We start from the raw sequence: 13,187 nt of genomic DNA on the forward strand, positions 1-13,187 counted from the left end.
CCTCCCACAGTCCAAAAACATCCCTAGTAGGTTAATTGATCATTGTAAATTGTTCGTGATTAGGTTAGGGTTAATTGGGTTTGTCTGGGGTTGCTGGGGTGGTGTGGCTCGAAGGACCAGAAGAGCCTACTTCGCACTGTTTTGCTAAATAAAATAAAAAATAAATAAGAATAAATGGGAAAGCAAGACATTTCTACATATATTTGCTATTTTCTGCATATTTCTGCTATTCATTTGGTGCATATTTTTCAGCTATTAAATATTTGTTCCTTGATCTTGTCTATTTTGTGAAAATGTGTGCACTCATTCATCTCCTGTACTAATCTTTTTTGGACAATGGTACTTCTGTTTTCTCTGTGAAATTGTATCAACCACTTTGTTGTTCAAGGTTGCTTTCCATAGGATGGGTGCCTGTTTGAAAAGGATATAAGCCCTGCTCAGTTTGAACTGTTTCAAAAGAAAGCATAAGCTGCAAGCAGGATGTTAATGTGTTGAAAATTAGATAACAGGCTTGTGAAAATGCTATCAGTTGTTATCACTTTTTACAGCTAATACTGACAACAGGATTGTGTAATCTCAAACTTAATTTTTCATTTTCAGAAAATTAGAGGTCACTCACAATTTGTAGAGAATGCCTTCTCAACGTGCCACTGTCAGCAATGTTGAATGCAAGGTTGTGCCTCATACCAGGGTTGATGATGAATTTGCTATTCGGGTATGTAGCTAATTTTAAAGCTCTTAGTTCTTAACAGTTGTATGATAATAAAAGTTTTGCTATTAGGTTGGACTTCTAGATATCTTTAGATTTCATAGTTTATAGAAATTACGATCTATTGAATGTATGACCTTTGCTGCTGTATCGCTGAAAAATAGTGAAATTTGTTTTATGATCACTATCAGGATAATAAAAGTAAATAAACTTTAAAAGTGTAAACAGGTTTCAAGTTGTTCTACTGCAGTAATGTTCTTTTCTAGTGGACAGGTTAAACAGCTTTGAGATGCAAAATGATTTGAAGTTGATTACAAAATAGATTACTGGCTGCCTAGATGAGGTAGAAATTAATCAACTTATTGTTATGGTGGCATGGGTCTGCCAATAAAATGAACAAATGTCACAGAAACTGTACATAATGAAATGTTTGTTATAATTAACTTTAACTTTTAGAACCAATTATAACTAATATTTGTATTTAGAATTAATCGTGAAAGAAAATAAAGCTAATAATTTGCCCATCCTCACCTACCACCCCACCAACCTGTACATCCAACATATCATTTCTTGCAACTTATGCCATTTCCAATAGGATACCACAACAATGCACACCTCCTTCTCTTCACTTTCATCAGGGATCACTCTCCATGACTCCCTCATCACTCCCTCCCCACCAACCCCCTTTCTTTCCCAGGCACTCATCCCTGTAACCGCACAATGTATTATACTGTATCTGGCTCTATAATCTTTCCCTCGTCACCATCCCGACCTCAAAACAGCTCTCCCAGGTGAGGCCATCTTTCCACCCCTACTTCTCACCTACTACTCACAAACCTACATGCTCAAAAAAAATCCTACCATCTCTAATGGGATTGCACCACAAGGAACATTTTCTCCTCACCACTTTCCATGGGGACCATTTTCTATATGACCTTTTATCTGCTCTCTCCTTCCGACTGATTCTCCCTCCCTTGCAAGACACTAGTCCCTGTAACTGTGCAAAGTATTGCACCTGTCATGTACCTCCTCCCTCACCACCACCCTGGTCCTAAATAGCCTTTCAAAGTGAGACAGTTTATTGCATGTGAATGTTTCATTAATACACAATTTTCTGCTTTTTTAGACAGTAAGACCATAAGGCATGGGAGCAGAATTAGGCCATTTGGCCCATTGAGTCTGCTCTGCCATCCCATCAGAATTGATTTATTATCCCTCTCAACCCCATTCTCCTGCCTTCTCCCAGTAACCTTTGACACCCTGAATAATCAAGAACCTATTAATCTTTGCTTTAAGTATACCCAATAACTTGGCCTCCACAGCCACCTGTGGCAGTGGATTTCACAGATTCACTACCCTCTGCTAAAGAAATTCCTTCTCATCTCTGTTCTAAATGAATGTCCCTCTGTTCTGAGGACATGCCCCTGGTTCTAGACTCCCCCACGATAGGAAACATCCTCTCCACATCCACTGTATCTAAGTGTTTCAATAATTTTCTAAACTCAAATGCTCCACATGCTTTCATTCTTTCATTCCTAGAATCATTCTCATGAACCTTCTCTGGACCTCTCCAATGGCAGCACAAGCTTTCTTACATAAGGGGTTCAAAACTGTTCACAATACTCCAAGTGCAGTCTGACCAAAGCCTTTTAAAGCCTTAGCATTACATCTGTGGTTTTATATTCTAGTCCTTACCACTGACTCAATCTGCAAATTAACCTGCACGAGGACTCCCAAGTCCCTTTGTACCTCTGTTTTTGAATTTTCTCTCCATTTAAAAAAGTCTGCACCTTTATTTCTTCTATCAATGTGTATGACCATATATTTCTCTACACTATATTTCATCTGTCCTTTGCCCGTTCTCCTAATCTGTCTGTCTTTCGCAGACTCCCTCCTACCTCAATACAACCTACCCCTTCACTTATCTTTGCATCATCTGAAAAATTGGCCTTAATTCTGTCATCCAAATCATTGATATATAACACGAAAAGATGTGGTCCCAACACTGACCTTTGTGGTTCATCACTAGTCACCAGCAGCCAACAAGTAAGGGCCTCCATTGTTCTGACTCTTTGCCTCTTGCCAGTCAGCCAATCTTCTATCTGTGCTAGTATCTTTCTGTAATGCCATGGGCTCTTGTCTTGTTAAGTAGCCTTGTGTGCGGCATCTTGTGAAAGGAATTCTGAAAATTTAAGTAAACAGAATCCATTGACTCTCCTTTGTCTATCCTCCCTGTCATTTCCTCAAAGAATTCCAACAGATTTACTAGGCACGATTTCTCCTTAAGGAAACCATGCTGACTTTGGCCTATTTTATCATGTGCCCCCAAGACCCTGAAACCTCATCCTTAATAATAGAGTCTTCCCAACCACTGAAGTCAGGCTAACTGGTTCTAACAGGCTAACCCAGTATCTAGTGATTCTTGAAAGCTCACTACTAATGCCTCCACAATCTCTTCAGCTATCTCTTTCAGAATCCTAGGGTGTAGGCCATCTGGTCAAAGTGAGTTAACAAACTTCAGACCTTTCAACTTCCCAAGTTATTCTTAGTAATAGCGACTTCACTCACTTCTGCACACTGACACTCCACAGTGAAGACTGATGTTAAATATTTATTAAGTTCATCCGCTATTTCTTTGTACTCCATTGCTACCTCTCCAATGTTATTTTCCAGCAGTACGATATCCAATCTCACCTCTCTTTTTCTTTTTATATATATGAAAATTCTCTTTGTGTTCTCTTTTATATTATTGTCTAACTTACCTTCATATTCCACCTTTTCTCTCTTCATGGCTTTTTTACTTGCTTTCTGTTGGTTTATTAGCTTCCCAATCCTGGAACTTCCCACTAATTTTTGCTGTATTATATGCCCTGTTTTTTGCTTTTATGTTGTCTTTGATTTCCCGTGTCAGCCACTGTTGTCTCATCCTCTCTTTAAAATACTTCTTCTTTTGGGATGTATCCATCCTGCACCTTCAGATTTGCTTCCAGAAACTCCAACCATTGCTGTTCTGCTGTCAACATTGCTAATGTTTCCTTCCAATCAACTTTGGCCAGCTCCTCTCTCACGTCTTTGTAATTCCCTTTACTCCACTGTAATACCGATTGATTTGACACTAGCTTGTCCAACTCAAACTGCAGGGTGAATTCTATCATTTTACTTGCAAGGTACTTTTTATTTTCAGGTAAATATTTTGTCATTTGAAATAAGAAAATAATTGAATGATTGACCATTACCATTATTCCCTCAGTAACAATCTTGGATTAAAAAATTGAAATTCCTGAATGTGACAGTTATAAACAATACTGGATCAGAAATAACAGTTTTAATCAATAAGTGTGCTGCTTTTATGAAGTAGTCAATCAAATTTTTGAGCAGAGAATTAAAAAAAATAGGAATAAACATTTTGTCCTAAATTTTATTTGAGTTGGCATAGTAGCATATATTTTGAATGATTTTATGTAGCTGTTGCCATTGTTGTTGTGTATCTTTTGTAGCAGTAGAACTCCTGGTGTCATTTAGGTCATGCTACCATGGCTGTCCCATAGTGTGCCCTGTAAGCTGCAGTTTTGTGTCAAGCTGTGGAATATGACACACCACTCCTGATCGTCTTGATAGCCTATTGACTGTGCTCCCAAATGTCTCCTAGTGTCTCAGTTGATCAGACATTTGGAAACAATTGATGCTGAGATACATCCTAGGATGTGCTTAGACACATAATCACTGATGTAACCTGGGGCCACTGGGTGTTTCAGGTCTTTCAACATCAGGCCCTGGTTTGTGTTCCAGCAGCATTGGTCCACAGGTCACACCTTTTAATCCATAGCCATCTGGAGGCTCACTCAGCAGCCTCTGCGATTGGTCCTGATGGCTCCTTTCTTTGCAGCCCCCGTAATGTCAAGGAAAGAGTAGGTTCTGTATAGTGAGCAGCCAGCAAAACTTCTACACCCTCATAGGCTCGCATTGTGCCCTCCACCTCAGTCTCTGGCACTGTTCTACCAGTTCCTGGTAGTTGGCTTTCTTATGCTCAAATGCCTCCTCAATCCGATCTTCCCAAGGAGCTGTCTGTTCTACTGTGACTACCTGCTTCGAGTTTACAAACAGAATGACAGTGTCAGACCTTGGGGATGATGATGAGATGAAGTCAGGGAACTAAGACCTTAAGACCATAAGACAATGAAGCAGAAGTCGGCCATTTGGCCCATTGAGTCTGCTCCGCCATTTTATCATGAGCTGATCCATTCTCCCATTTAGTCCCACTCCCCTACTTTCTCACCATAACCTTTGATGCCCTGGCTACTCAGATACCTATCAATCCCTGCCTTAAATACACCCAATGACTTGACCTCCACCCTGCCGCCCGTAGCAACAAATTCCACAGATTCACCACCCTCTAAAAAAGAAAAAATTTCTTCGCATCTCTGTTCTGAGTGGGCACCCTTTAATCCTTAAGTCATGCCCTCTCGTACTAGATTCCACCATCATGGGAAACAATTTTGCCACATCCACTCTGTCCATGCCTTTCAACATTCGAAATGTTTCTATGAGGGCCCCCCTCATTCTTCTAACTCCAGGGAGTACAGTCCAAGAGCGGTCAAATGTTCCTCATATGTTAACCCATTCATTCCCAGAATCATTCCAACGAATCTTTTCTGAATCCTCTCCAATGTCAGCACATCCTTTTTAAATAAGGAGACCAAAACTGCACACAGTACTTCAAGTGAGATCTTACCAGTGCCTTATGGAGCCTCACATCACATCCCTGCTCCTATACTCTATTCCTCCAGAAATGAATGCCAACATTGCATTCGCCTTCTTCACCACTGACTCAACCTGGAGATTAACCTTAAGGGTATCCTGCACGAGGACTCCCAAGTCCCATTGCATCTCAGAACTTTGAATTCTCTCCCCATTTAAATAATAGTCTGCCCGTTTATTTCTTCTACCAAAGTTCTTAACCATACACTTTCCAACATTGTATTTCATTTGCCACTTTTTTGCCCATTCTCCCAATCTATCCAAGCCTCTATGCAGACTCTCTGTTTCGCCCGTCCACCTATCTTTGTATCATCGGCAAACTTAGCCAAAAAGCCATCTATTCCATAATCCAAATTGTTGATGTACAATGTAAAAAGAAGCGGCCCCAACACGGACCGCTGTGGAACACCACTGGTAACCGGCAGCCAACCAGAATGGGATCCCTTTATTCCCACTCTCTGTTTCCTGCCAATCAGCCAACACTCTATCTGCTTATGTAACTTTCCCGTAATTCCATGGGCTCTTATCTTGTTTAGCAGCCTCATGTGCGGCACCTTGTCAAAGGCCTTCTGAAAATCCAAATACGCAACATCCACTGCATCTCCCTTTTCTAGCCAACTTGTAATTTCCTCAAAAAATTGCAATAGGTTTGTCAGGCAGGATTTTCCTTTAAGGAAACCATGCTGAGTTCAGCCTATCTTATCATGTGCCTCCAGGTACTTCATAACCTTATCCTTGACAATCAACTCCAACAACTTCCCAACCACCTATGTCAAGCTAACAGGTCTATAATTTCCTTTTTGCTTCCTTACCCCCTTCTTAAATAGTGGAGTGACATTTGCAATCTTCCAGTCCTCTGGAACCATGCCAGAATCTATTGACTTTTGAAAGATCATTGCTAATGCCTCCGCAATCTCCACAGCTACTTCCTTCAGAATATGAGGGTGCATTCCATCTAGTCCGGGAGATTTATCTACTCTTAGGCTATACAGCTTCCTGAGTACTTTCTCTGTCGTAATTGTGACTGCGTACACTTCTCTTCCCTGCCACCCTTGAGTGTCCGGTATACTGCTGATGTCTTCCTCAGTGAAGACTGATGCAAAATACTCGTTCAGTTCCTCCGCCATCTCCTTATCTCCCATTACAATTTCTCCAGCATCATTTTCTATTGGTCCTATATCTACTCTCACCTGTCTTTTACTCTTTATATACTTGAAAAAGCTTTTAGTATCCTCTTTGATATTATTTGCTAGCTTCCTTTCATAGTTCATCTTTTCTCTCTTAATGACCTTCTTAGTTTCCTTTTGTAAGCTTTTAAAAACTTCCGAATCCTCTGTCTTCCCACTAATTTTTGTTCCTTTGTGTGCCCTCTCCTTTGCTTTAACTTTGGCTTTGAGTTCTCTTGTCAGCCACTGTTGCATCCTTTTTCCATTTGAAAATTTCTTCGTTTTTGGAATATATCTGTCTTGCACCTTCCTCACTTCTCGCATAAACTCCAGCCACTGCTGCTCTGCCGTCCTTCACGCTACTGTCCCTTTCCAGTCAACTTTGGCCAGTTCCTCTCTCATGCCACTGTAATTTCCTTTACTCCACTGAAATACCGACACGTCGGATTTCGGCTTCTGTTTTTCAAATTTCACAGTGAAGTCAATCATGTTATGATCACTGTCTCCTAAGGGTTCCTTCACCTCAATCTCTCTAATTACCTGTGGTTCATTACACAATACCCAATCCAGTACAGCTGATCCCCTAGTGGGTTCAACAACAAGCTGTTCTAAAAAGCCATCTTTTTAGATTAGATTATGAGGACACGCAGTCCTCTTTTATTGTCATTTAGTAATGCACGCATTAAGAAATGATACAATGTTCTTCCAGTGTGATATCACAGAAACACAAGACAGACCAAGACTGAAAAACTGACAAAAACCACATAATTATAACACATAGTTACAACAGTGCAAGCAATACCGTAATTTGATAGAAGGACAGACCATGGGCACAGTAAAAAGAAGTCCCAAAGTCTCTTGACAGTCCCAACATCTCACGCAGACAGAAGAAGGAAGAAAACTCCCCCTGCCATGAGCTTCCAGCACCGCAAACTTGCCGATGCAGCACCCTGGTAGCACCCGACCACAGTCCGACTCTCAGTCCGTCCGAAAACTTCGGACCTCCGACAGTGAGCACCGAGCACCATCTCTGCCGAGCGCTGTGACCCCAACCCCGGCCGCCAGCAACAGGCAAAGCTGAGGATTTGGGACCTTCCCCTCCGGAGATTCTCGATCGCACAGTAGCAGCGGCAGCGAACCGGGCATTTCAGAAGTTTCTCCAGATGTTCCTCTGTGCGTCTCACGTCTGTCTCCATCAAATCAGGATTGTGCATGGTACCTATTTAACAAATACGATATAATTTCACCGGAGAGGCCGCGCGTGCGTCATGCTGCCATCTTCTCCTCCCCACACTCTACAAATTCTCTCTCTTCAGATCCAGTACTGACTTGATTTTCCCAGTCCACTCGCATGTTAAAATCCCCCACATCCCTTCTGACAAGCCTTTTCTATTTCCTGTTGTAATTTGTAGTCCACATCACTGCAGCTGTTAAGAGGCCTGTATATAACTGGCATCAGGGTCCTTTTACCCCTGCGATTTCTTAGCTCAACCCATAAAGATTCTGCACCTTCCGATCCTATGTCACCTCTTTCTAATAATTTAATATCAAGTAAACCAGTAATTAATAGAAATCTACCATATGGGTCTGAAGCTACATCATAATGAACAAATGAGGTCGAAGGATCTATAAAAATGGAAACACCTTTCACTTTGGTCGATGAGTTTGAATGAAACTGTTGTTCTTTCCAAAACCTAAAAAAAAGCTGATTATCCTCCTTCCTCACATGAGTCTCCTGCGCAAAAATAATCTGAGCATTCAATCTCTGAAAAACTTTAAAGATCTTCTTCCGTTTAATTGGATGATTTAGACCATTCGTGTTCCATGAAACAAAGTTAATAATATTATCCATTTTCCTTAAATAAACCATATGATAAGTAAAGGGTTAACCAAATTGTGCAGGAAATTCACGAATCAGGAAGAAGAACAAAAGTTTAAAGGGGAGCCAGAAATTACAACGATACAGACATTTTTGTAGTTTCAAGTCAGCCCAAGTGGGAAAAAAAAGTAAAACTATCCCCCTCTCCCTCCCACAAAGCCCAGAAACCTAGCCAATAGGCAGCTAGTATACTAAGAACCGCCCAATCCCCATCTTTCTGATGGCAAATCTCCAATTATAAAAAATAAAATAAAAAACCACCCATAGTCTAAACATTACAAGTCGAATGCCAACCATAGTTGGATGAAAAAAAAAACAGTCCTTTACCGACCATTTTAAAAGATCTGGTCTTAAGAAGTAAAGCAGAGTACAATCTTAATATTTCAAAAAAAAATCAAATGATCAGCATGTCAAAGTCTTAATAATTTTCTAAAACAGACATTTAAAAATTAAAAGAAAAATAAAATAGTTAAGGAAAAGAAAAGGGATGTTAACATAGAACAGATATAAGCGAAAACAAAGTACCAGAAAACTCAACCCAAGGCCAAAGCTCTACGAACGTAAAATGTCCGAATCTATATGCTGGTTATAAACTAATGAACTAGGTGGATACAAACTCAAAAGAACGGTAACTTAATTAAACATTCTAGCTCAAGGAATGTTCTTCGAAAAATTGTTGTGCATCGACCATGGTTTTAAATTATTTAAATGAATTATCGGGTAAAACAACTCTTAAGCAGGCGGGGTATAACAGCAAGGTGAAAGTTCCTTTGGTGTAATTCCAACATCAGCAATCTAAAACGCAATGCACCAATAGTCTAAACATTACAAATGGAATGCCAAACATAGCTAAATGGGAAAAAAAGACAATCTTTTACAGACCATTTTAAAAGACCTGGTATTAAGAAATACAACAGAGTACAATCTTAATAATATTTCAAGAAAAATCAGATGATCACCAAATCAAGGTCTTAATAATTTTCTAAATAAAGCGGACATTTAAAAATATAAGAAATAAGGTAATCAAGGGAAAGAAAAGGGATATTAACATAGAGCAGACATAAGCGAGAACAAAGTACCATAAGACTCAGCCCAAGGCCAAAGCTCTACGCACATAAAATGTCTGAATCTATATGCTGATTATTAACTAATAAGCCAGGTGTATACAAACTCAAAAGAATGGTAAATTATTAAACATCCGAGCTCAAGGAATGTTCTTCGAGAAATTGTTATGCGTCTTCCACGGTTTTAAACCATTTAAATGAATTATCAGGTAGTACAATACTTAAGCGAGCAGGGTATAACAGCACTGGGCGATAATTCCTTTCTTTCTTTCTTTTTAAATCTTTTTATTGAATGTATACAAAAAGGTAAGCCATATAGGCACTAATACACTGTTAGAATATAATAAAATTACAGGAAATATTAATACAGATAAAAAAATGATACAAACAATGTAATTTAAACATAACATAATAAGGTAACATAATAGTATACTAATTTATATATATATATATATCAATAGAGAAAAGGAAAAATAAACCCCAAAAAACCCCCCCAAAAAAACCCACCGTGCAACTAAACTAAAAGCAAAGCAAAGCAATGGGCTAACTTGGAACCAAGTAGAGTTAAAGAACTTAAAATCACGTCCTCAAACCCGACCTCCATTAAAAACAGTAAAAAAAAAACAAGGAATATAAATATGGAGCAAAAAAGAGAAGAAAAAAAATTACATTAAATGAAAATATTGAATAAAAGATCTCCAGGTCTGTTCAAATTTAAGTGAGGAATCATAGAGATTGCTTCTAATTTTCTCCAAATTCAAGCATAATATCGTCTGAGAAAACCAAAAAAGGTAGTTGGAGCATTAAGCTTTTTCCAATGTTGTAAGATACATCTTTTCGCCATTAAAGTAAGAAATGCAATCATTCTACAGGCTGAAGGAGAAAGATTACTGGAAATTTTAGGTAATCCAAAGATAGCAGTAATAGAGTGAGGAGAGATATCTATATTCAATACCTTTGAGATAATATTAAAAATGTCTCTCCAAAAAGTTTCCAGAGTAGGACAAGACCAAAACATATGAGTTAAAGAGGCTATCTGCCCCGGACATCTATCACAAAAAGGATTAATATGAGAATAAAAACGAGCTAACTTATCTTTGGACATATGTGCTCTTTGAACAACTTTAAATTGAATTAGGGAATGTTTAGCACAGATAGAGGAAGTATTGACTAATTGTAAAACCTGCCCCCAGTCATCCACGGAAATGATAGAACCCAATTCCTGTTCCCAATCTACCCTAATCTTATCAAATGGAGCTTTCCTAAGTTTCATAATAATATTATAAATCATAGCCGATGCACCTTTCTGACATGGATTAAGGTTAATTATAGTATCTAAAATATACGTAGGAGGAAGCATTGGAAAGGAAGAAAGTATAGTACTTAGGAAATTTCTAACTTGTAGATATCTAAAAAAATGTATTCTTGATAAATTATATTTATTAGATAATTGTTCAAAAGATATAAGGGAACCATCTAAAAATAAATCCAAAAACCGTGAAATACCCTTAGTCTTCCAAATTTGAAAAGCATGATCTGTGAAAGAGGGAGGAAAAAATGTTACCTAAAATAGGAATCGCTAGCCCAAATTGGTTAAGATCAAAAAATTTTCTGAATTGAAACCAAATACGTAAGGTATATTTAACTATCGGGTTAGAGACCTGTTTGAGGCGTTTCAAATCAAAAGGAAGAGAGGAACCTAAAATAGAGCCAAGTGTATAGCCCTGAACAGATTGTAATTCCATTGCTACCCATTTAGGAATGGATAGTATATCCTGGTCAAGTAACCAAAATTTCATATGTTGAATATTAATTGCCCAATAATAGAATCTAAAGTTAGGTAATGCTAAACCTCCATCTCTCTTAGCTTTCTCTAAATGTATTTTACCCAGTCTCGGGTTTTTATTTTGCCAAATAAATGAAGAAATTTTTGAGTCAACTTTATCAAAAAAAGATTTTGGAACAAAAATCGATAATGCCTGAAATATATATAAAAATTTTGGCAGAAAAAAACATCTTAACTGCATTAATACGACCAATCAAAGTTAAATATAATGGAAACCATTTAGATGAAAGTCGAATAATATGGTCAATTAAGGGTAAAAAATTAATCTTAAATAAATCTTTGTGTTTACAAGTAATTTTAATCCCAAGATATGAGAAATAATTATTAATCAATTTAAACGGAAAGTTATGATATAAGGGAAGTTGTTTATTAATCGGGAAAAGTTCACTCTTACTAAGATTTAATTTATAACCTGAAAAAAGACTAAATTGTGCTAATAAATCTAAAACAGCAGGGATGGATTTTTGAGGATTAGAAATATGTAAAAGTAAGTCATCAGCATAGAGTGATATTTTATGGGATTTTAAGCCCCGAGTTATCCCAGTAATATTTGGAGAATCTCGAATGGCAATTGCAAGAGGTTCTAATGCAATATGAAATAATAAAGGACTAAGAGGACAACCTTGTCGAGTACCTTGACAAAGAGGGAAAAAAGGTGAGCTTAAAGAGTTAGTACGGATCGAGGCCACAGGAGAATGATATAACAGTTTGATCCAGGATATAAATTTCGAGCTAAAATTAAACATTTCAAGCACCTTAAATAAGTAAGGCCATTCTACTCTATCAAAAGCTTTCTCAGCATCTAAAGAGATAACACACTCAGGAACATTTTGTGAGGGGGTATAAACAATATTTAACAGTGTGCGAATGTTATAAAAAGAGTAACGACCTTTAATAAAACCAGTTTGGTCTTCCGAAATAATAAAAGGAAGTACTTTTTCTAATCTGTTTGCTAATAATTTAGAAAAAATTTTAGAATCAACATTTAATAAAGATATTGGTCTATAAGATGCACATTGAGCAGGATCTTTATCCTTCTTTAATATTGGAGAGATTGACGCTCTATTGAAAGATTCGGGAAGTTTACCAAGTTTTAATGAAGCCTCGAAAATCCTACAGAACCAAGGGATTAATGAAGGTGCAAAACATTTATAAAATTCTGCGGTAAACCCATCAGGGCCAGGAGCTTTCCCCAGGTTCATAGAGGAAATAACATTCTTAATCTCATCAGTGGTAATGGGAGTATCTAGCATAGAAGACATATCCTGTGAAATCTCAGGGAAATCTAGGTTATCTAAAAAATCATTCATATATTTACAGTCTCGAGAAGACTCTGATTGATATAAGGAAGAATAAAAATCAAAGAAGGTTTGATTAATCCCCGCATGATCAAATATCAGTCGATCATTTTGATTACAAATCTGATTAATTTGAGATTTAGCATAATTAGACGTCAATTGGTTAGCCAACAGTTTGCCAATTTTGTCACTGTGTACATAAAATTCACTTCTTGTTTTCTTTAATTGGTTTACAATCGAGGACGAAAGTAATAAACTGTGTTCAATTTGAAGTTCAGTTCTTTGTTTATATAACTCCTCAGAGGGAGCTGTAACATATTTCTTATCAATTTCCTTAATCTTGTCCACAATTACCAACTCCTCCTGCTTCAGCTTCTTCCTCAAAGCAGCAGAATACGAGATAATCTGACCACGATTATAAGCTTTAAAAGTATCCCAAAGAATGTTCACAGAAATATCCTCTGTAT

The 13,187-nt window shown here is 37.8% G+C and overlaps 1 protein-coding gene across 11 annotated transcripts in view; it reads left to right on the plus strand.

Moving 5' to 3' along the window:
* The window catches only part of stk33 (serine/threonine kinase 33), a 247,047-nt gene that overhangs the window by 82,885 nt on the left and 150,975 nt on the right, over nucleotides 1–13,187 (plus strand). For 10 of the 11 annotated variants that reach the window (XR_010019651.1, XM_063061885.1, XM_063061886.1 and 7 more), the window contains one exon: nucleotides 601–715. Coding sequence is in view for 9 of the 11 variants with exons in the window: in XM_063061885.1 (XP_062917955.1) it covers nucleotides 632–715 (84 nt within the window). In the remaining 2 variants the exon portion in view is untranslated. Of the gene's footprint in view, nucleotides 1–600; nucleotides 716–13,187 lie in introns of those variants that run through there. The other variant, XM_063061888.1, reaches the window with a different exon arrangement.

The sequence above is a fragment of the Mobula hypostoma genome, chromosome 11, assembly GCF_963921235.1.
Source record: "Mobula hypostoma chromosome 11, sMobHyp1.1, whole genome shotgun sequence".
In the NCBI taxonomy this organism is placed as follows: domain Eukaryota; kingdom Metazoa; phylum Chordata; class Chondrichthyes; order Myliobatiformes; family Myliobatidae; genus Mobula; species Mobula hypostoma.